Source organism: Lemur catta, chromosome 13 (genome assembly GCF_020740605.2).
Source record: "Lemur catta isolate mLemCat1 chromosome 13, mLemCat1.pri, whole genome shotgun sequence".
NCBI classification, from domain to species: domain Eukaryota; kingdom Metazoa; phylum Chordata; class Mammalia; order Primates; family Lemuridae; genus Lemur; species Lemur catta.
In genome coordinates this window covers 21,296,668-21,319,429 of record NC_059140.1, presented here as the reverse complement: position 1 = coordinate 21,319,429, position 22,762 = coordinate 21,296,668, and the positions used below count along the sequence as shown (strand labels likewise).

Here is a 22,762-nt window from a genome sequence, read left to right as displayed (position 1 = left end):
CGCCCATAATGTAAGTGGACCTCACCCAATCAACTGAAGGCCTTAAGAAAATGATTGAGGTTTCTGGAAGAAGGAATTCTGCCTCAAGACTTTAACATAGAAACCCTCAGCCTGCAGATTTTGGACTCAGGACTGTAACGTCAGCGCGTGCCTGAACTTCCAGCCTGCTGGCCTGCCCTTTAGATTTTGGAATTTCATCATCCCCCACAATGGCATGAGCCAATTCCTTAAAATAAATCTCTCCTACATATCCTACAAGTTCTGTTTTTCTGGAGGACACTGATGAATACATTCATTCTGTCTATTCCAGGTGATTTGCCCTGCCTGCCAGACCACGGGTCAACACTCTAGCCTTGTTACCTGCAGGCATGAGACAACATGATCTGTTTCCAAGAGTGGAAGGCTAGGATATTTTTTTTCTCCCTCCTTTCGTTTCCTTTTTTTTTTTTTTTTTTTTTTAGGCTCACTGGATGTTTTATTAATAAAAAGTATAAAAACAAATATGCACAAATATGCACTTGATGTGCACTGTCTAGGGAATGGACACGCTTGAAGCTCAGACTCGAGGGGATGGGGGGACATGGGCAATATATATAACCTGAACTTTTGTACCCCCATAATAAGCTGAAATAAAAAAAAATAAAAAATAAAAAATAAATTTTCAAAACATTGTAATTGATAGAGGAAACTGGATACAAGATATAATGGATTCTGAAGTTGTGAAATATGCATATTCCAAGTGGAAATGCAATTGTTTAACTGAATCTCCCTCCTTTCATCTCCCTGTTTCCCTAAACCTGCGGCCTTAAGGCCACATGTGACCTTCTAGGTTCTTAAGTGTGGCCTTTCGACTGAATCCAGATTTTAAAGAACAAATTAAAAAAATTAAAAAAATAAAAAATAAAAAAACGAAAACAATAACAACAACAAAAAGAACAAATCCTTTTGTTAAAAGCGGTGCAGGAGAGAAAGATGGAGCTTTTCTTGCCTCCTTTGGTGCTTAAAACAGAGCAATCTTGAAATCAGAAGGCCGCAGGTCCCCCACCTTATCTTAATCTTTCTAACCTACTCTTAGGTAGTTACCTAAGTGTTACCTACTTTTATCCTTTTTTGTATCCAAAGTCAAAATTAGATACGGAGTGCCTGAGACTTATGCAGAGGATTCAAACGAAAAAGTTACCTTTAGTTGGTGTAATTTACGTGTACTGCTCTTTTCCTTGATATCTTGGCTAAAGAACACTATTCTAGAAATTGTTTATTCCCGACAGCCCTTGGTCAAGTTGCTAATTTATTCTTTTAGGTGGTTTTGACATAGTTTAGAATGCAAAAGTATTCTCTTTTCATATGCATTTGTTTGCAGAGAACCCATGAGCCTTAGCGCATTTCTGTGTCCACAGGTGGGTTTGATCTCGTTTAAAAGCTGAACATCTCAGTGGCTAGTCAGGCATCAGGATCACCGCCAGGAATGATGCATCGAAACAAGTGTTTTCACTTAGTGTTATTTGGGGGTCACCATCCAGATCATATGGGAAATGGAGTGACAAATATCAATTTGGGAAAGGAACACAATGAAGCTACAAAATTCCTCTTGTAGGTTAGTTGATTCTGTAACCAACCCTTAAAAATTGACATTGACATTGACCCACTGCCCGTGAAGGGAGAATGAGAAATAACTTGAAGTCTGCCTCTAAACAAACCCTCCACGGCTTAATTCAATGGGCAGACATACCAGCTCTCTAGCATTCAGATGGAATTTGGGGATTTGCTAGGCATACTGCATGGGGATTTTTAAGTTGAATGGGTAACATACAGCACTGGGGCAAAATAATAAGATACCATTGCTGGTTTAGATGACAGCAAGGGTTTTGTCAGCTAGCAGACTGCAGGACTGAATTTAAATCAGGTAAACTGGTGCAGTATAGAAAGCAGATAGGGAAGCATAATTTAAGGTGGCATTGGAATTGCTTTGCTATTTCAGTTTGGCCACTAGCTTTGGGGATCAGATGAGAGGATGTATTTTTTAAAATTAAAAAAAAATTTAATTGTGATAAAATACACATGACAAAATTTACCATATTAACTATTTTTAAGTGTACAGTTGAGTAGCATTGAGGATACTCACGTTGTGCAGCATCTCCAGTACTTGTTCATCTTGCAAAACTTAAACTCTATACTTGTTAGATGACAACTTGCCCCTCCCCTAGTTCCTGGCACCTACACTTCTGCTCCCTGTTTCTGTGAGTTTTACTACTCTTGATATCTCATTTAAGTGAAATCATACAGTATGTGTCTTTTTGTGACTGTCTTACTTAGCACAGTTGAAGGCAGAGTTGGTTTTGTTTGGGGTTGATGTTCCCAAATGTGGACCCCTCACCTCTGGTGATCCCCAGCCTTGTCTAGTCAACTGTGGAGTCTACATTCTCCTCTTTGAAGTCTAATGACATCTCCAATTCAACATGTCATTGGTATGTTAGACAAGCTCAACTCATGCTATAGTTAAAACAGACTTGACTTTTAGTTTTAAGTCATCTCTTTAAAATGTATTCAGTAGCTCTCCCTTGGTCCCAGTTATGAACTCTGGCAGCCCACAACTTTTCTGCTCACCCTTAGGTATTAGAAATGTCCAGTGGTCATCTCAGTAGCAAGGACAGTCTTAATTCAGAAATTGAACTAGTCCAACTTGAACTTGATTTAATCTCCAATTTTCTCCCTTCCACCTACTTAGGCCTTCTTCAAGCTGGAAACCTGCTGTGGTCAACAGAAAAATGTCCCACCCAAGGAAGCCCACATCCTAATTTCCAGAACTTGTGATTATGTGACCTTACACAGCAAAAGGGACTTTGCAGATGTGATCATGTTAAGAAACTTGAGATGAGAAGATCATCCTGGATTACCGGGAGGGGCGTCTAACATAATCATAAGTGTTACCAATGAATGGATCAACAAAATGTGGTGTACGCACCGTGAAATAGTATCCAACCATGAAAACGAATGAAGTACCGATACATGCTACAACGTGGATGAACCTTGAGAATATTGTGCTAAGCGAAGTAAACCAGACACAAAAGGACAAATATTATGTGATTCTACTTATAGGAAATATTTAGAGTAGGTAAATCCATAGAGACAGAATGTAGAAGCATAGATTGGAGGGCACCAGAGGCTTGGGGGATGAGGAAATGAGGAGTTATTGCTTAAGGGGTACAGAATTTCTGTTCGGGGTGATGAAAGTTTTTGGAATTGGATAGTGGTGATGGCTGCACAGCATTGTGAATATAATTAATACCACTCAATTGTACACTTAAGAATGGTTGAAGTGGCAAATTTTATGCTATATACATTTTATCACAATACAAAAAAACGTTAAAAAAAATAAACTGAGGCAGATCTGGAAACACCTGCAGCCAGAGGCTGTCAGCTCAAGTGCACCTTTTGAGGGAGGCACATCCCCACGGTACTTCAGTCACCTCCTGCAGGTCTCTGCCCAAATGGCGACTTATGAGCCCTTTAACAACTAAATTACATCAAAGAGGAATGTTTATCTCCCTTACCCTAGTTAATGTCTCTGTATTACACTTAAAACTTTCTGACATATTATGTATTTACTTGTTTATTTTTTGCTTCCCCAATAAGCCATGAGCACCATGAGGGTAGAAGCTTCCATGTATAGACTCAAAGAACAAGAAGAATGCCTGTCTTAATCTTCAGTGGATGAGTAGTTAAATGAACTATCTGATGACTCATCATCGGACAATAGCTGCTCTCAGGCAATTCCAGTGTGTCTTGTGTTATTTATACTTTCCACTGATAAGTTACTATAGGCAAGAGTCCAAAGAGTTCTTCCTAATTAGGGAATAATCTGTCTTTGTGAAAACTAACTTGCGTTTTACCTGTGAATTGAATTCTCAGATGATCATCTAGGGAAAGGAAATCTCTCTGGCTCTAACTTGTGCTCACTGAACTGCACTGGACATTGCCGATAGAAAAAGAATGTCCTAGGACAGGAAAGATGCAAGGAGTTGGCTGTCACTTATGTCGAGGCTGTGTGTTACTTGTGTTCAGGAATGGAGGGGATGCTAGAGGAAGATGCTGTGTCAGAAAAGGGAGAGTTGATACAGACGAACTGTCTGTTGGAAGAGGTAGGAAGGGAGAGAGCATGTGGGTATGAAGCCAAAGGGGAATAAAACCACATAGAAAGGTTCACATTGGAGAGAAAGAAGGATACTGAAAGTACTTTTCTGTTTTTTAATAGGAAGCATTGGCCTTGCACTTGGTTAGGGAGAAGTCTGGGACTGTTCAGGTGCTCTGATGATACAACAAAGATCTAGGACCTGGCCCTGCAGTGGGTAGTGGATAGGTGTTGAGGGTGATAGCCCATAAGTCTAGCCAGGAAACGTCAAGTGGCATTATTTACGACAAGTCCTGATTCCAGACCACTGTGGTCGGTAGATAAATGGAGAATGTGTGTCTTTCTAAGGAACTTTTCCTTTTACCTTAGTTAGTTCTCTTCCCCTAACCCCTACTTTCTTCTTTTTTACCCTATCCCCACAATCAAATCTGAATGGTTAGATGCCCACATCTCAAAATGTGACCCCAAAGTCAAGGAGAGAAGAGATGTTCTGCAGGTAACATCTGCAGTAAGTTTGGAGAGCCACCCTTTCCCATTAACTAGAAAAACTCCATCTAGTAAACTCCATTCAACTAGTAAGATCCAGGAGCAGTACCCCAAGAAATTATAATACAAAAGACCAACAAGTGGTCTAGGGAACTGAGAATCAAAGAGAAAAATGTGTAAGTTAAACAGACGTTATCATTAGCAGGCCTGTGGGAGAAAGCTAGAGGAGGGCAGGGCCTCTGAAATTAGGTCCAGTAAATGGTCAGTGCATTTTGTGGGTTCCATAGTTCAAGGAAAGATGGCCAAAGGGCAGTGTTGTTTGAAAGAGTAAGTTGTTGGTGGCGGATGACTGAGCACAGCCTGGCAAGGTTCCACAGTCACTTTCACTTCCATCCTCATTCCATGTTCTGGGCCACCACAGTGGTCCAACTTCTAGGTTTCCCTCACTTAGAGAACTGCAGTATTATAAATGTTCATCCTGAGCCTCCTCTCCCTCCTCTATTCCCTTTCACACATTGCTCCTCCTAGAGCGTAGGTCTTGCGCTGTTACTACAATCTCACCCCTGCCTACCTCCGATGACCCCCTTTTCTGACGATCACAGTCCAGAGGGAGGGTTGGGGCAGTCAAGGCTCTTCACACCCCTGGCCAGACCCGAGGCTCCCTTCTGCCCTCTGTGTGCCTATTCACAAGGCTTGGCATTCACTCTCTCTTCCAGAATTTTCCTCTTTTTATTCCAGGCATCATTCTGTCTGCTGTGTCTCCAATGATGATGATTTAAATCCAATTCTCCTTTTTTAAATGCTTAATCCAAATGACACTGCCACCTGAAGAGCCTCCCCCAGTCTCCACTACCCCTTTCTAGGGCAGGTATAACAATTGCCTTATAGCACAGTAGGGGAGTCAGAGGGGGATCCGGGCAAGAGGAGATCCCGGAGAAAGAACTTATGGCTGCAGGAAAGGCAAAGGCACTCAGTGAGGCTGGGAGGAATGAGAAAAGGACAGTAGGGTCCGTACGGGGAGAAGCAGAGGCCAGGTCGGTAGAGGAAGAGGATCTCGGGGAGGGAGGGCCAATGTGGGAGCAGTATTTGTTGGGAGGATTGGAAGGTGGATTGCAGGTGGGAGGCTTGGTGTGAGAAAGGAGGGACATCACTTCTTTGAGTGACTTAGGAACATGCCACAGGGACATGCGAGGGCAGAGCTGTATCAAGGGGAAGACGAGGGGAAGTGAATTGCTCATCACAAGCACCTTATTTGGTGCTTTTGGGGTTCTCCTTTCCAGACTTAGTGGCCTCCACATGTTGGTTTGTGGAGAGCAACTCCGGAGGACGCTTTCTAGCTTGGGCAAAGACTGGGGTGGAACGCGGGCACAGAACCCAAGAGGATGTTTCACGGACTCTTGAGGTCAGCAGGACCCTGAGAAGCCATCGAGTGCAGCCAAGAGGGGACGCTGTGGGAACTGGAGAATGTTCTGCCCCAGCCCCTTCCCTGCAAGGGCTGAAAGCGTTTGGCTCATCAGCTGCATTTTTGTTTCTTCCATATTCCAGGGATGGACGCCAGCATGTTTTTGACTTGAATCCACTGTTAGGGACTTGGAAGACTGACAAAGTACACTGAACACAAAGGTTTCAGAATACTTTTTTTTTTTTTTTTTCAAATTTATCTATTTTACCCAGATGTCACCCTGTGGAGAAGCCGGATGAAGAACGGAAAATGTAAGAAGCTAGAGAACTCAGACAAATAATTATTTTGGTGTATTGTTGGAGTGGTGCCAAAGAGGCATTTTTTGAAAATGCTCTCTCTGGAGGTTGAACTGCGTTAGGGGAAGGAGTGGCCCTCACGGCAACTCATCATTTAAATCTTGCCCTGAGGTAGTTTCCTAACCTGACATTATCTTAGCTGAGAAAACAAAAGCTTAACAATTGGTCAACTCAAGATTCTGGTAGAGAGGCTGGACAGCTAGTTAACGATTTGAAACGTGTTGCATGTCAGCTCAGACTAAGCCCATCTCGTAGCTTTAGTGCACTTCTCAAGTAAATGAAGTGAATGAAATCCCTCTCCTGTCTTATTTTTTTCTTTAAAGCAAGAAGCTGAATCTTGACTCAGAGACGGTATAAAACACATCCAAAATTACATAGAAAGTAACCAGTAAATCTGGAACTTGCAAAATCTGTTGAACTCCAAAGCTCATGATCTTCGATCTATACTAGTGTTTTTCAAACTGGGTTCCTGGGTGCACTAGGGTGATTTGGGCCATCTTTGGAGACTGGAGTAGGGTGGCAGGGGGACATGTTAGTTTTCTAGGGCTACTGTAACAAAGTATCACAAACTGGGTAGCTTAAAACTACAGAAATTTATTCTTTCATGGTTTTTCTAGCTAGAAGTCCAATATCAAGGTATTGACAGGGAGCCATGCTCCCTCCGAAGCCTCTAGGGGAGGGTCCTTCCTTGCCTCTTACAGCCTGGGGCAGCCCAGGTGTTCCTGGGCCAGCGACAGCATCACTCCAATGTCTCTGCCATCTTCACGTGTCCTTCGTCCCTGTGTGTCTGTCTTCACATGGCGTTCTCCTTGCTGTGTCTCTCTCTTCTTCTTTTTTTCGTTTTCTTTTTTTGAGGCAGGGTCTCGCTGTGTTGCTCAGGCTGGAGTGCAGTGGTGGGATCCCAGCTCACTGCAACCCCAAACTTCTGAAATCAAGCCATCCTCCCGCCTCAGCCTCCTGAGTAGCCAGGACTATCCATCTTCACCCCAACTTCCACTAGGGCTGCCCTGTTTTTGCCTGGTTAAAATTTGGGGATCCCTTGGAGGACTTGGTTCTAGAAAGAGTGCCACTGCTCAATAATATATTGAAAGCGACCCATCTATAGAATGCCACATCCTACAAAGAAACAGGCAAGCACATTATTCCACTGGCTTGGAAACCACTTTGATGTAAAGCTTTGTAACACTGGTTTTCTTCTACATGCCCTTATCTTATTCAGCTTGGGCAGGGCGCAAACAACCTGTCACCACTGATAGGTGCTAGTCTGGAACCACCACTAAGAATAGAGTGAATAGCATTGGCCTGGCCATTCTGTCCACTCGCTCCCTTTGAGTCTCCTTGAATTGCCATATGGGCAATGCATGTGTGGTCTGCTCTCTCCTGGGGGCTCTGTCTCAAGTATTCCACCTCATACGCTTTCTGGTTCCCTTGGAGCCGACAGCATCCTTTAATTAAAGGCGGTGGGTGGCATGATGATGGGATTAGTATCTGTGTCTGGCTTCCCTAAGGACCAGGGAACATTGTGGCCTAAGTTTTCCCATCTGGTAACTGGATTGTTCCTATGCTTATGTATCCAGGGGTAAAACCTAAAAAGGGGGTGGCACTTGTCTTCTCTGCCCTACCTGCTTCAGGAAAATAGAGAAGAGTCCCACAGGCACCGTCCGGCTGTTTCACTTAATTGAAGCTTTAAGCACATTGGTATTCTGCCTCTTGCTTCACTGCAGAATGAACAACAATGATGTTCCGCTGAACATCAATTACAGACGTTTTAGGAAGGGCTCAGCAGTTTTGGGAGAATGAAGCTGTATTACTCAAGTGTAATGAGCCAAAAAAAAAAAAAAAATCTTGTTTTTAGGCAGCACTAGTACAGACCCATGCCCTGGACATGGAAGTACCTTTTCTGCCTCATTGTAGGCTTGGAAGGCGCAGGGGATTCATTCACCCTTATCAGCACAAGCGTACGAGGAACATTCTGGCTCGGAAAACTGAGCCGAAATGAATATCAGGGACAGAGCTTTTGCCAACTAATTACGGACTAAATATTCAATACAGTGTTTGCAAAGTGCCAGCTACCTAGTCCCCTGCCTGCCCCCAACACACACAAGAAAAGGATCTAAAATGATCATCAATTCAGTGTAAATTCTTTTACAAATCCAATATTTTATTTTTTTATGTACAAAAAATAAAATCCAAATGAACATAAAATCAAATAAAATCCTTTTGGCTGCACTGACTTCAGTTGCCCATTATCTCACGATTACAATGAATCACATAAAGTACAGACTGTCACCACAGTGCTACATTTGTGATACAGAAGGAATGTGACATTTGGCTATTTGAAGAATGTTAAATAGAGAAGAAGAGATCATAAAGTAACCGGGGGTCAAAGGATTTAATAGAGATAATCACTCTATTAAAAAAAAATCTAAACAGAAATCTCCAATCTGTAATATAAAGGCCAAACCCACTTCTTGGCTGATCCAGCACGAGAGGTCCAACAGTACTTTGTAATCATATTGCATTTATAATTTTCCCAGAGGACATGGACCACTGATGTGTGAAGAAATACAATTAAGTTGTGGGATACCTAAACTGAATTTGAAGCAAGATTTTGCAGGGCACCATTATTTCCATGGAAGGTTCTGGTCATTTTGACTCTAATATAGCAGTGGTGTGTTGGGATCGACCCATAATGTCTCTGCTGATTTATGGCAAAAAAACACAGCTTAGGTGAGAAATAAAGCCGATGATAACATCACACATGCAAAGATCTTTTTAAATAAGTTTAGTTATATAGTTTTACTCTTTTTGCCTAACTCAATTGTTAACAGGCTTTTTAAGAAACTTAACATCTTTGCACAACCATGTCTCTCAAGTGGTCTGCCTACAGGTTTGTTTTAAACCAATAAGCATTCCAGGCCAATTTCTTTGCCTGGTACCTGCACACACAATTTTCTTGGAAGCTGGCAACAGTTTCACTAGAGTAACTGAGGACAGAAATCAACTTGTTCTGATCTCCAAGCATCTTGTGCATATTTTTAAAAAATAACATGAGAAAAAGAATATACTTTTTTTAAAATTCAGAATCTGTAGTTTGTAAAACTACTATCATTTTAGCATAAGCTCAGTGCTGACCTTTTCAGATCAATCATAAATAATAAATTCTCCCAAGAGAAGTATTTCTAGTGGAAATGGGAAAAATGTGAACTAAAGCTGTACCATAAATATCAGCCACTTTGGGCTTAGCACTCTTTTGGGGGATGGTCACAATGTCTAAGAGCACATATGACTACACATCTTAGTTTACACAGACAGAATAGATGAAATTTTGAATGATCTACATCTGCTGTTGGTATAGTTTCTAATATTATCAATGCCATCATTATACAAATTTTCTTAAACAATGATACACACAGCTTATGCCTTCCTGTGGCAGGACAAAAATTAAAAAATCTTGGGACAAGTTGGAATTCAGTTACACGTCAATCACAGGTTGCTCACTGGACGATCAAGGGAAATATCAGAAAATAGTTTCCACCATGAGACTTTCATCTGCATTGATTTTCACCTAAATATCCAGAAGGTCGTCTCCACTTTCGTCACTCTCCACGGTCAGCTGCCGGGTCCACCACTTCTTAACTTCCGAACCGCAGGAAGCTGCGTCAGTCATGGGGTTCATTTTGCACACTACCGATTTCATTGTTGTCCTCCCTCCAAACGGTAAGTTGACCGAAGGCATGGAATGGCTTATTGGTTTTGGTGCTGTGGGATTAACAAGAGTCCTGTGAGCAACTTGGTGTGGTTTCTCCCCATTGCAATCATTCCTGAAAAACCATGATAGTCCCATCAGTGATACTTTTGGCTAACAAGTCCTATCCACAGATGTTAAGGAAGAGACCTTTTCAGCATTTGATTCTTTATGTTCATAATAGATATTAAAATTATGATCATGGACAATAAATAAGACCATCTGAAAAAAAGCTCACCCCTTTCATTTTGAGATAATTACAAAAACCAGAAAATCACTGAAACTTCCAATTTAGGGAAATATAAGTGTCATATATGTGTGTGTATCTGTGTTCATTAGCATATGCATATTAAAAAAAGGAAAAGGAGGGAACATGTAAGTGATAGCAAGGGGAGAGGAGGGATGTGGTGAGAGTGTGGAAAGAAAGATGTGGCTTTGGGGTCCCAGTCATGGGCGTGGGTCCCCCCTCTCCAACCTGTAGCAATGCAGACATGGGCAAGTTCATGTCTCTGAACCCAAGTTTTCTCCATCATAAAATGAAGAGAATGAAAATTTCCTCCTTAGACTACTGTGAAGATTAAAACAGATTAAATGAGATGATCTAAGAAAGCACATAGCATGACACCTGGGACATTGTTGGTGCCCCCTTAAAATGCTCTTTTTCTTCCCCTCTGCCTCCTCAAATTCAGCATGACCCCAACAGCATGTCCCTTTGGTTGTCACCATTTTCAACATTGGGGCCACCCAGGGATGGACGACTGGAAGCACTTTTGGCAACATCTTTTCTTTTATCCATTTCCATGAATACCAAGGACTGTGTGTTCTCCCCAGATCGTCTCTCCTGTCTGTCCCTGCAGGGTCTAGACCAGCAGCTCAGTCCGGGCCCACAATGCCTCATGCCCAGACCACTCTAACATCCTCCAGCTTGCAACCTGCCTCGGGCTCTACCGTAGACAATTCATTCTCGCTGCTGCCAAGTCAATCTTCCTAAAGCACGGACTCCAAATGTCACATATTGCTCAGAAGTCTTTACTGGCTTCTAATTGCCTACATGATAACATTGAGCCTACTCAGACTGTAATTTTAGGCTTTACATGACCTGGCCCCGCCACCTACTCAGTCTTGTTTCCCCTCATTCTTGGCTTTGGTTGAACCAAGCAGAAGCTTAGGCCTCTTTGATCCTGAACAATAAACTCCTGGATATGACAAAGGACGTTTTCCTTGGTGGTGGTGTTAATGAGGATCCATTGAACATCTTTAGCCTCAAAAATGCCAGTTGCGGCCGGGCGCGGTGGCTCATGCCTGTAATCCTAGCACTCTGAGAGGCCGAGGCGGGTGGATCACTCCACGTCAGGAGTTCGAGACCAGCCTCAGCAAGAGTGAGACCCCTTTTCTACTAAAAATAGAAATTATCTGGCCAACTAAAAATATATATAGAAAAAATTAGCCAGGCATGGTGGCGCTTGCCTGTAGTCCCAGCTACTCGGGAGGCTGAGGCAGTGGGATCACTTAAGCCCAGGAGTTTGAGGTTGCTGTGAGCTAGGCTGACGCCACGGCACTCACTCTAGCCCAGGCAACAGAATGAGACTCTGTCTCAAAAAAAAAAAAAAAAAAGGTCAGTTGCACTGTTGTCCACTTTGTGGAACAGATGTGCTGTAGAAGAGTCTGCAACATCACCCACCTTCTCACTTACACTGCGCGGAAGTCAGGCATAGCTAAGGAGCACTGCAGAGCCCCCACTTCAGCACGGACTCAGTCATCTACAGGAAAAGCCACGTGCAGAGGACACAGGCTGTGCAGCAGTGCTCCATCTGTCCGGCCTGAGTACCCGTAACGGGATTACCCTGGTTTTTCACAACCCCATATTCCTCTAGAAGAAAATTCTCTTACTGAATCAGTAACATGTGGAAAATAATAGGATTGTGAGGATTAAATGAGGGAACACAAGGAAAGCACTTACAATAGCGATTGGCATACAGTAAGTATTATATACGTGTCGGTTGTTATTGTTATTATCGAGATAAAGGAGCTTGCATAAAGATGGTGACCGGCTCAGCAGCAAAGTGTATGTTGAGATAAAGCAGGGGTCTGTGTCTCTGTGTCTTCTTTGAGGACTTTGTGGCACTTTCTGAATGATTGTGTCTGCCCACTCCCTCTTTTTTTTTTTTTTTTTTTTTTGAGACAGAGTCTCACTCTGTCGCCTGGGCTAGAGTGAGTGCCGTGGTGTCAGCCTAGCTCACAGCAACCTCAAACTCCTGGGCTCAAGCAATCCTCCTGCCTCAGCCTCCCGAGTAGCTGGGACTACAAGCATGTGCCACCATGCCTGGCTAACTTTTCTATATATTTTTAGTTGTCCATAAAATTTCTTTCTATTTTTAGTAGAGACGGGGTCTCGCTCGTGCTCAGGCTGGTCTCGAACTCCTGAGCTCAAACAATCCTCCCGCCTTGGCCTCCCAGAGTGCTACGATTACAGGCGTGAGCCACTGCGCCCGGCCTGCCCACTCCCTCTTAACTAAGTTTTGCCTGTGTTTGAGCAATGCCTTGAACATACACAGGATGCCCTTGGAAATCTCCTTCTTTTCTTTTTGGATCTTGGCTGTAGTATCTCACTTTGTTAATAGGCGCCGTCTTAACAACACTGGTACCTGAAAATGGGAGCTAATATGGCCATATTTAGCAAAGTTATTTGGGGGGGATGTTTTGCGCAGGGTACACTTTTCATCGTTTTGTGAACATAACCATAGACACAGACTTGCATTTTGAAAACACACAGAGAGTACATACCTTGGAGATGCCTCAGTCAGTGGGGAAAGGGCTGCAGGTACGTACCTGAGGGCATACGCCACTGCCCAAACTTCCTTTGCGGTTTCCCTGCGTCGGCTGCGTCTTGCCGGCTGCCTCCTCTGTCGGACAGCGTGGGACTCAGGAGCTGCTGCTGGCTGCCTGTCTGCACGGGACGAGAGAAGGAAGCAGCTGCGGCCCTTTCTTACCACCATGCCCTCTCCCTTCTCTCTGCCCTCCTTTTATTGTAAGAAAGGAAGCAACATGGCAGGAAAACCAGAGGGAAGAACGGTGTGGACTCCTAGTGTCCGCAATCAGGAAAGGAAAAGTGAAAATGGGTTAAAAGAGTGAAAAAGAGACACAGCTCTTCAGGGAGCACCTTTTCTTGGGCATTCCTGAGCCACCCCCACCACCTCGGTCCCTCCACACCTTCTGTGCCTTGGCTGGCAAACCAGGGCAAGGGTGGTGGCGTTGCAGGAAGGGAGGTGGGCAGGGGGGACTGGCTGGGTGGGGGCAGTGTACTTCTGCCAACCTGGAGGTCAGTGGAGCTTCAGGAAAAGAGTTTTCAGCAGGCAGAGCTCTAGGATGGGCCCCAGGGGAGAAGAGAGCTAACAACGATCTAACTAAAATCAAAGAGAGGTACCAGACTGTCTGCACATTGTACCCATTCTCTGGTCCACTGGTCACCTTTCCCTTTCCTAGCTGACACCTTGGTCTTCACATCTCTTCAATATCCCTCTTGGTTATTTGGTCACCGCTCAGCTTTTTAATCTAAAAGCAAAGAGCTCTGCAATCGTCACTTTATCCTGCCTCAATGGCCCTGTCTCCCACCGTGAGGCATTGCCAGCCACCCTCAGGGTAGATCCTGGCGGGGCCACTGCAGATGCCTCTCCTTGGCCCCTTGGTTGACGATCCCTGCACAAGTCCTGCCGTTGGTGGCAGATGAATCCTACAGGCTGGGGAGCTGACAGTATAGAATCCCCCAAAACTGGGTCATGGAACAGGAGGGCCTCTTGGTGCATCTTGGTGGGTTGTGGAGCCTTAGGCTTCAAAATTGACCTGGGCCCCTGACTGTCACTGCACACCACGAGGCTCGGCGCTGCCGGGGGCTGGGCACAGAACGCTGGGTCAGTTCCATGCCGTTAACCTCCGATCATAACTGCAGCCTCATAAAGGTGCAGGACCCCCTGCCAGCTGCTTCTCACAGCACAGGGCCTTCCAGGGCGCTGATAATTCTCTGTGCTTCGTCCACAGACATGTAGATTGCACTTGGAAATGAAAATACGCTGTGCCCCAGCAAATAGAACCTCCCCAAGCTAATCCTCCCAAATTCCATATGGTCTTCTGGTGCCCAACCAAGGAAGGAGAAATCTTCCATGAGCCTGATTATCTGAGGAGGTTGAAAGCCAATTACAAACATTTTCACTGATTTGACTGCAAATTCTTAGCGAGGGGAAGAAAACACGTAGGGCCGAGCTTCATGTAAACTGTGCTCTCCTAAGTCATGCAATACCCCTAGCCTCAAATTCAGCTCTTAGATGTGCTGTTAACTCTTCAGACAAAACAAAACAAAACAAAACACCACAAACAAAAAACACACAGAATTATTACGTTCAGGACCTTAACCTTTTTTTAGTATTCATACAGATCAGAATCTTTTGAACCTGGATGGCAAAGACACAGACATAATCTGGCTCAACATGTTTCCATTGTTTGGTGTTTTCTTTCAATAAAAATATCCCTATTAGAAATATTGTCACCCGGTTTGAAATGTCTATGTGACCAGCACACGTTTATTTATTATTTCGTATTCAAAAAGGACGCCACGGAATGTCCTCAGATGAGAGTCGCCCCCCCCCTCCCCCCGCCATACCTCGGGCTGGGCGCTGTTGTCCTGACTGTTGGCGTTGGCGTCCTCGCTCGGCTGCGTGGTCTCGATGCTGGGCGGGTTCAGAAACCGGCTCAGCTCCTGCTGCTGACTTTCTCTCAGGCTGTGGATGATGCTGCACGACTGCTGCTGTTTCTGTGGAAACACGATTTTCCTTCAAGGAACAGGAATATCAACCCAATATCCTCTGCCCCACCACCTCTCAAATCACATTTTCTTCTCCCCTCGCCAAAGACCTGCACGATTGGTGAGCTCTTAGGAATTTCCAAACAGGAATCCTTAACTAATGTCCATGTTCAATTAAGTTGGACTGATGCAAAGGAGGGCTTAGAGACTTAGGAACTGCCCTCCCCTTCAACTTCCGTTTATATAACAACTGGGACAGTTATGCCCATTGATAGAATACTAGTTTTTAAAATTACTAACACGGCTGTTCTATTTTTTCCCTCTTCATTGTATTCTGTGCTCATTAAGCCAATGCAGACTCTACCCCACCTCCCATTTCCTGCAAATTGTAAGAGGCAGAGAGCCTTGGGTGGGTGAGAAAACCTTTGCTCTTGTCTTGGCCCCGGATTTTGCAGGCCAAGCTGGGAGGCCAAGCCAGCAGGCCAATCTGTCTTGGCACATACTGAAGCCAGGACTTTCTGTGCCCTCTCAGGGCCAGGTTTGATCCCTGGAGCTAGCAGAGCGATAGGCGCAAGCTGTGACTGGACCACAGGGGGCAGATGGACTGGCTATGGGAGGTTTGGGTGTTTCTTTTCTCTAGGGACCTTTTCTTCTCCAATAGAAATATATGTCTCTGCAGTTGATGCTGTTGTTCTGAGGAACAAGATTAAAAAGTCTCTGTTATACATAAATGTTTGGTGATCAGTTTAATTTTTTCCCCTGTGTGTGAAGCATAAGTCAAAAACATTCATATAAGTAATTCCCTAATAGAAACATTCCCTGTGGGCTGGGCGCAGTGGCTCATGCCTGTAATCCTAGCACTCTGGGAGGCTGAGGCGGGTGGATCGCTCAAGGTCAGGAGTTCGAGACCAGCCCGAGCAAAAGCGAGACCCCGTCTCTACTAAAAATAGAAAGAAATTATCTGGCCAACTAAAAATATATATAGAAAAAAAAAATCAGCCGGGCATGGTGGTGCATGCCTGTAGTCCCAGCTACTCGGGAGGCTGAGGCAGTAGGATCACTTAAGCCCAGGAGTTTGAGGTTGCTGTGAGCTAGGCTGACTCCACGGCACTCACTCTAGCTCGGGTAACAGAGTGAGACTCTGTCTCAAAAAAACAAACAAACAAAAAAGAAACATTCCCTGTAAACATTTACAGTATATGCCAATACAGTATATATGTTCATTAACTTGGGAGTTAGAGAATCCTATGAGCTTAAAGTTTAGGAAGCAGAAAACAGATCATTAAACTCCCAGGCGAGGTGGTCTTTAAAGACCAAACAACATTATCAACAGTATGTTGGGATTTTAAGCGGCAATTTAAAAGTAGTTTTATAAATTCAGTCGCCGTTCAACATGTAGAGAATTTTGGAATGTTGCACAGTTTGAGTTTTGTAAGTGGATATCATGAATATTATAATATCAATAAACTGATTTTTAAGCCTTCGTGTTATAGTATAAAAATGTGACTTAGTTGAAACATCTGACAGACTCTGCTAAAGAGGGAAGGGCTGGATGACTAGAGTTAAGGTCGGCAGCATCCTCCGTCGGCCACCCTCGGTGCAGGAGACAGACGTGGTCTGAACGCCCCACAGGCTTGCAGTTCACTCACGGCTCGGATGCGCTTCAGGCACTTTTTCAGCCACATGCGAATGGTCTGCTTGGCCACCTCCTCCTCTATGGTGTACTCCAGCTGCTCCCTCGCCAGGAGCTCCTCCAGCTGCAAACTCTTCCGGATGTCGACGGACCGGTATGAAAGCATGCTGGTGGGGGAAGTACAACAGCAATCGCAGGGCTGATGCATCTGGACTTTAGACCCTTAGACATTTCAAAATCCAGAGAGGACATCACTCAGTCCAACGAGCGCAGTGTTCTGACTCCACTCCTTACGGTGGTGACTTGGCTGGTCCTGTCACCTCTCTGCGTCTCCCTGCCCTCATCTGTAAACCACGACAGTCATGGTACCTACTTTATTGAATGACTAAGTGAGTTAATATCTGTGAGGTTATTACAGTAAGTGCCATCTATGTGCCTGGAAAACAAAAGATCCGGGCTAAGCCACGATCTCTACTGTTGGCTGTGTAAGAACAGACTGTGGACTCTCCCTGCAGAAGGAAGGTTTCTCCCTCCATCCTTTCTTCACACTTAGCTCCAGTGGGTCATGGTTACTCATGGCCCCCGCCCCGTTTACCTCTCCATTTATCTCATTTGCCCCCTGTATCATCCTTATTAATTTTAGAGCCTAAAACAGCAGGGTTGAACATTCACGGCCATGTAGCCCTTGGCACAGCAGGCCCAAGCAGTGGTTAGTGATGCTAACACACAGATGTGTTGCACTGGGCCCGTGGGCACTGAGGCACCTCACTGTGTTTCAGGGCCAAGGGGTCCACTGCCAAAGGAGAACACAGCCCCTCCTGGCAGCGGGTACACCCTGGAGAAGCCACAGGATGCCAGCTCATTGCTCAGCCCCTGCCTACCCCCTGCCGTGAGCTCAGCTGCACCACCAGAGCCCAAACCACATCATGGGGGCTGTCGAGAGCACTGGTACACTGGTCATCTCTTCTTTGCTAAGTCTCTTCCCACCATGGAGGACAAAAATGCATTTGCTCTTCCTCTCCTCCCTGGTTCATGAAGAAACTCATCACTGATTATTCTTGCCCTATATGGGGCTAGAGGCAGAGGAAGGGGAGAAACATCACCACCTTGACTTTGCCTGGGTCTGTTTTTATGAGATGCATCCCTGTGTTCCACACAGGTTGAGTATTAATTATCAGTGACAACAGTATGTCTATGTGCCTCACGTTCAATCTAAAAAACATCTGTCACTAGGAGGAAAGACTGCTCCTAGTGACGGAGGGAGGTTATTTATACGTATTTTCTGTCCTGTCTTTTTCTGCTTTTTAGTGTATTCACAGAAGAAGTGAATAGTGGGAGGTAAAAATTGATAACCCGACTGGACTTTTCCCAGAATCTACCTGTTCTGATCTGATCTGATCGTTTTTCAACTTCTGGGCACAAGCATATTTCTGTACCCCTGAATGCTCCTAAAACAATAGGTGACACAATACCCAGCACTTGACTTGTCAGGTACTCGCAATGTAACTGAAACAGCTACTGCCAGTCCATCGTTTCTAATGTTTTTATTTTTTCGTGTGTGTGTGTGTGTGTGTGTGTGTGTGGCATGGATGCCTTCGGCACTGGAGCCTACGGGACGTTTCTTAGAATAATGCTTTAATGCATAAAATGAAATACACATTTTTCAAAGGAAAGCAATCATATTGAAATATGGTTCTCAAATTATTTTCTTTAAAAAGTTAGTGATATAGTAACAGAAGTGCTTCTTTATCATTTCATTAAATAATAATATCAAGCTGAGGTCAAACGACTACCATAACTTAGAAGTACTGGGGAACATAAATGATATTTTAAGATACCAGCCAGGGCAGTCAGTAATGTGATCTGAAAATATCTCTGATTTCTACTGGTGACAAAGACATGGATAGTGTTAATGCTGTGGTGGTCTGATGCCTACATCATCGAAGACAATGCTGCATTTCAGGGAGTGATTAGTGAAAATAAAGAGGTGATTGTTTTCCCTTGCAAGTTTATGGACCTCTGAATTTTATCCATGGACCCCTGTTTAAGAAGCTGTTATGGGTTGAATGTTCCCTCCACCCCCTAAAAATATATGTTGGAGTCCTAACCCCTGATATCTCAGAATGCAATCTTATTTGCAAATAGGTCATTGCAGATAGAATAATTAGTTAAAATGAGGTCACACTGGAGTAGGGTGGGCCCCTAATCCCGTATGACTGGATTCCTTATAAAAGGAGGGCTTGGGCATAGATACACACACAGAGGGACAACGCCATGTGAAGGTGAAGGCAGAGGTTGGGGTGATACTTTTGCGAGTCAAGGAACCCAACATGCCAGTGAAACTCCGAAGCTCGGGGAGAAGCAGATTCTCCCTCTTGGCCTCAGAAGGAACCACCTGCCCACTCCTTGGTCTGACTTCTTGCCCCCAGAACCGTGAGACAGTACATTTCGGTAGCTGCAGCCACTCAGTGTACAGTGCTTAGTTACAGCAGCCCCAGGAAAGAAACACAGAAGAAGCCTCTCAGAGAGAAGAGAAGGTAGAGCCTTTTGTTCTGTCTGGGTGCTCATTAAATGTCTGGAAAACGTGGTATTTTCACCAAGGCGGGGCAACCAGCACAGAGCAGGCCAGGCAAATTCCTGTCGGACCCGTCCAAGCAAGAGGATCAGATGGTAGCAGCAGCTTTGCCACAGAGCCCGGCAACCGTGAGCAAGTTGCTCAACTCCTCCGTGGTGGTTCCCCCAACACAAAGGAAGGGCGTGACTCTGCTCCCCAAGGTCCCCTCCACCTCTCCTCTTGGGGCACTCCCCAGTTGGGAAGGGGCCCTTCTGGGCTGTCACTCCTCCTGTGTGAGGCACCAACCTGGACATGATCATCATAGGATGGTGACAAAGGGCACTTTGTGCCTGGGATGTGTGACCCTGCTTCATGAGCACGCCAGGGGTGGCATTTTAGGTTATGAACACACTTGTCTGTTGTGTTTCCTAAGCCCGTTAGCAATCACAGCTTTAGTTTCTGGGCCCAGTTTCAGCTCTGGGATGCTGAGCTGAGAACACCCTCCCCATACGAACCTCAGGACGTCGTGGAAGGTGACGTCCCCGCCGTTGTGCAGCCTCTCCATTTCGTAGCACATGTGCTTGAACAGGAGCTTGTCTTTGTCCAGGTCCACCTCCAGCCTCCCCCGCAGCAGCCTGAGCAGGAACTTGACTCTGAACGTGGGAATCACGCCCTGGGGGCAGAGAGCACAGTAACCGGTAAATCACCTCCAGGCCAGAGTGATTCGCTTGGGTTTCTTGGAAAAAAAAAAAGCCGGGGTGGGGAGGTAGCTGATTCTCAAAGGATGGCATAATTAGCACCGGGCATGAAGAAAGCTGTCGGCATCCTCGGAGGCCGGGTGGGATTATGTGTGTTAAGAAGAGCACGAGATGAAAAACGGAGCGATGACTCCCTGTTGGGGACTAGCATCTCGGTGTGAAGGGTGGTGTGGTCGTCCACGTGTGTATCAGATGAAAGCAGGTTCCTGAGATACAAGTGGATCCAGATGAGATGAAAGAGTCCGACCAGATGCCGTGCACGCAGGGCGCTACCTCGGAAGGAAAACCCGAGAAGGCTGGAGCCTGGGTGGGGGTGGGGGTACCAGAGAGAGCGAGCGCTTACAGAGCAGGGGGGACCCTGTACTGCTGGGCAGGCCTTGCCTGGAGTCCAGGACCCATCATTTAGGATGCTTGGGGCTCCTTGGTCTTTGTGCCTTTTGTCAACTCTTCTTGAAACCATTTTCAGACCTTCCCCCGGGTCTTCCTGTGGCTGAATTTGCCTTGCTTTTCAGATGCCACCTCCTCAGGCAGGGCTTTGTGCCCATCCTGCTAGAGTAGTCTGCCCTGCCCCCTACTGCGTTCTACTGTTTTACCTTTTTCTAAGTGTTTATAACTTCTTGAAATACTGCTACTACTACTACTATTATTCTTTGTCTCCACTTATTGGCATGTGAGCTCTGTGAGCGCAGGGACCCTTCCATCTTGTTCATTGCTATATCACAGTGCTGGAACTGTGCCCCAGTGTCTGCTGGGGTGAAGAAGGGAGAAGAGGAAGAGGAGGAGGAGGAGAAAGAAATGAAGAAGAAGGAGAAGGAGAAGGAAAAGAAGACGGAGGCGGAAGAGAGGAACAAGAGCTGCTGCTACTTTGGCTAATTCTAGGAAATCTTGGGTAAGCTCTACGGTTAAAACATTTAAATAATAACTCAAAAATAATTCAGAACAACCATTTTCAGATACCACTTAAATAACTCCTTTGTACTTTTAATGAGGATTGCTGCTTGAGTGTGTGGTGACCACGAGTCTGTAATAGACTGATGCTGCCCTGAGACCAAAGATGATTCCTTTAGAGTTCTTTTGGCTTCCTTTCCTTGCTGAACTTCTGGAAGTTTGAAGTTCATGGCTGGAAAGGACATGGGGAGGAACTGTGCTAGCCCTTTCCCTTCCTAACATATTGCACTGAACTGTCAATGACAGTTGTCTGCAATTTGCCAATGGCCATTCAAAATCCAGTATACATCAATTGCCAACCTCAACGCCACGTCAGTGTTTGAGATATGTCGGTAAGTCTCTTTGGGGTGGGGCACGAAACACCAATGCAGCCTCCTACCTCTCTTTTATCATCCACCATATTCCATATTATCTGAAAGTGGCGAAGATCATTATAACTTAAAAGCTGGTCTTCCTCCGTGGAATAAAACAAGGAGAAATTCTCCACAATGATGGCTTAAACAAAAAAAAAAAAAAAAAGAGAGAGAAATCCAGAAATTAGACAATTATACTAATCCATCGTTTTTTAAAAGGGGAAAACATCTATTATTAATAGTGGATTTTATCACTTACATAACATAAGCCAAATTTTTAAAGTGCTTCTAGTATAGTTTCCAAGTTGACATGTTTTGCACTATTTATCCAGCTCCTGGCCTTCCAAAACTTGAAGGTCACGGGCACAAACACACGTCCTGTGTATACAGAAACTCACGCCAGCTGGCCTTAACTCTCAGTCGAGAGTTCCAGGGCAGTTTTTAAAGGTCAAATTGAGTTCTGGGTGGCCCCACAGCTGGGTGAATAACATACCCTTCAAAACCGTAAATGTGGTATTTCATCGAGGCTATGAAGGTAGTAGCCCTCTCTGATATTTGTTCAACTTAATCCATGAGAAGAGCTCTTGTGAAATTAATGACCATAATAAATAGTACAACTCTTAAAATTGCGATCAACTGTCATTGACATGCCTTTCAAAGTTCTTTTCAGCTTCTGGACTGACAGGCAATGATTTATAATTAATGCCATGAAACACTCTCCCCAAGCCATACAGGATAATTACCTGAAAATTGTACATAATTATCTAAGTACCTGAGTTTAAAGAGATTAAATAATATTCAACGAACATCACTTACCTACAAGCAGATTTAGCATGATGTAGGCAATGATGACATAAAATGAACAGAAATACATAAGTGCTCCAGCATAATTTCCACAGTCTGTTGCCCAGTATGTAAATTCATCTGGAGTACAAAAAGGAGGCTGAACCTTTGGGGCAGTGGGGCGGAAGAGGGAGGCGAGGATGAGAGTAGCGAAGAATACAAATTTGTGCTAACTGACTATAGTGAGTGCATATATTCCTAACCATATAGAATATAATTAACTTCAAAGTCATCTTTCAAAAGCCACAGACGTTGGGTAGATCATCTGTAGCAAAAATCAAAAAGAATATTTCATTTATGCTATGCTTTTAGTCTTGTAGAATCCCAAATTCATTGCCTTTTTTAAAGACACAAGGAAAATGAGCTGCTTTTCTCTACCGGATACTCTTTCTGCCACCTCCACCAAGTGACAAGTAGCCACTATGATACAAACTGCAGAAAGTCAAATAACATTTTTTTCTCTGACTTAAGTAAATGGGTTAAGATTTAGGAAGGTGAACTATACAGGCATAACTTGGAGATATTGCAGGTTTGGCTGAAGACCACCATAATAAAGAGAATACCACAATAAAGCGAGTGACATGAATTCTTTGGTTTCCCAGTGCATAATAAAGGTATGCTTACACTATACTGCAGTCTATTAAGTGTGCAATAGCATTATGTCTAAAAAAACCAAAGTATATACCTTAATTAAAATAACTTCATTGCTAAAACTTGTTAACGATCATCTGAGCCTTCAGTGAGTAGCAATCTTTTT

At 44.5% G+C, this 22,762-nt stretch overlaps 1 protein-coding gene across 2 annotated transcripts in view; it reads right to left on the bottom strand.

Moving 5' to 3' along the window:
- Positions 1-8,513: 8,513 nt before the first annotated feature.
- NALCN (sodium leak channel, non-selective) overlaps positions 8,514-22,762 on the bottom strand; it is a 320,738-nt gene continuing 306,489 nt past the window's right edge. For both annotated transcript variants that reach the window (XM_045567531.1, XM_045567532.1), the window contains 7 exons: positions 21,979-22,111; positions 21,189-21,304; positions 19,619-19,776; positions 16,566-16,716; positions 14,776-14,925; positions 12,951-13,068; positions 8,514-10,135 (listed from right to left, as the gene is read on the bottom strand). In XM_045567531.1, coding sequence (XP_045423487.1) covers positions 9,942-10,135; positions 12,951-13,068; positions 14,776-14,925; positions 16,566-16,716; positions 19,619-19,776; positions 21,189-21,304; positions 21,979-22,111 — 1,020 coding nt within the window. In that variant the 3' untranslated portion in view covers positions 8,514-9,941. The remainder of the gene's footprint in view (positions 10,136-12,950; positions 13,069-14,775; positions 14,926-16,565; positions 16,717-19,618; positions 19,777-21,188; positions 21,305-21,978; positions 22,112-22,762) is intronic.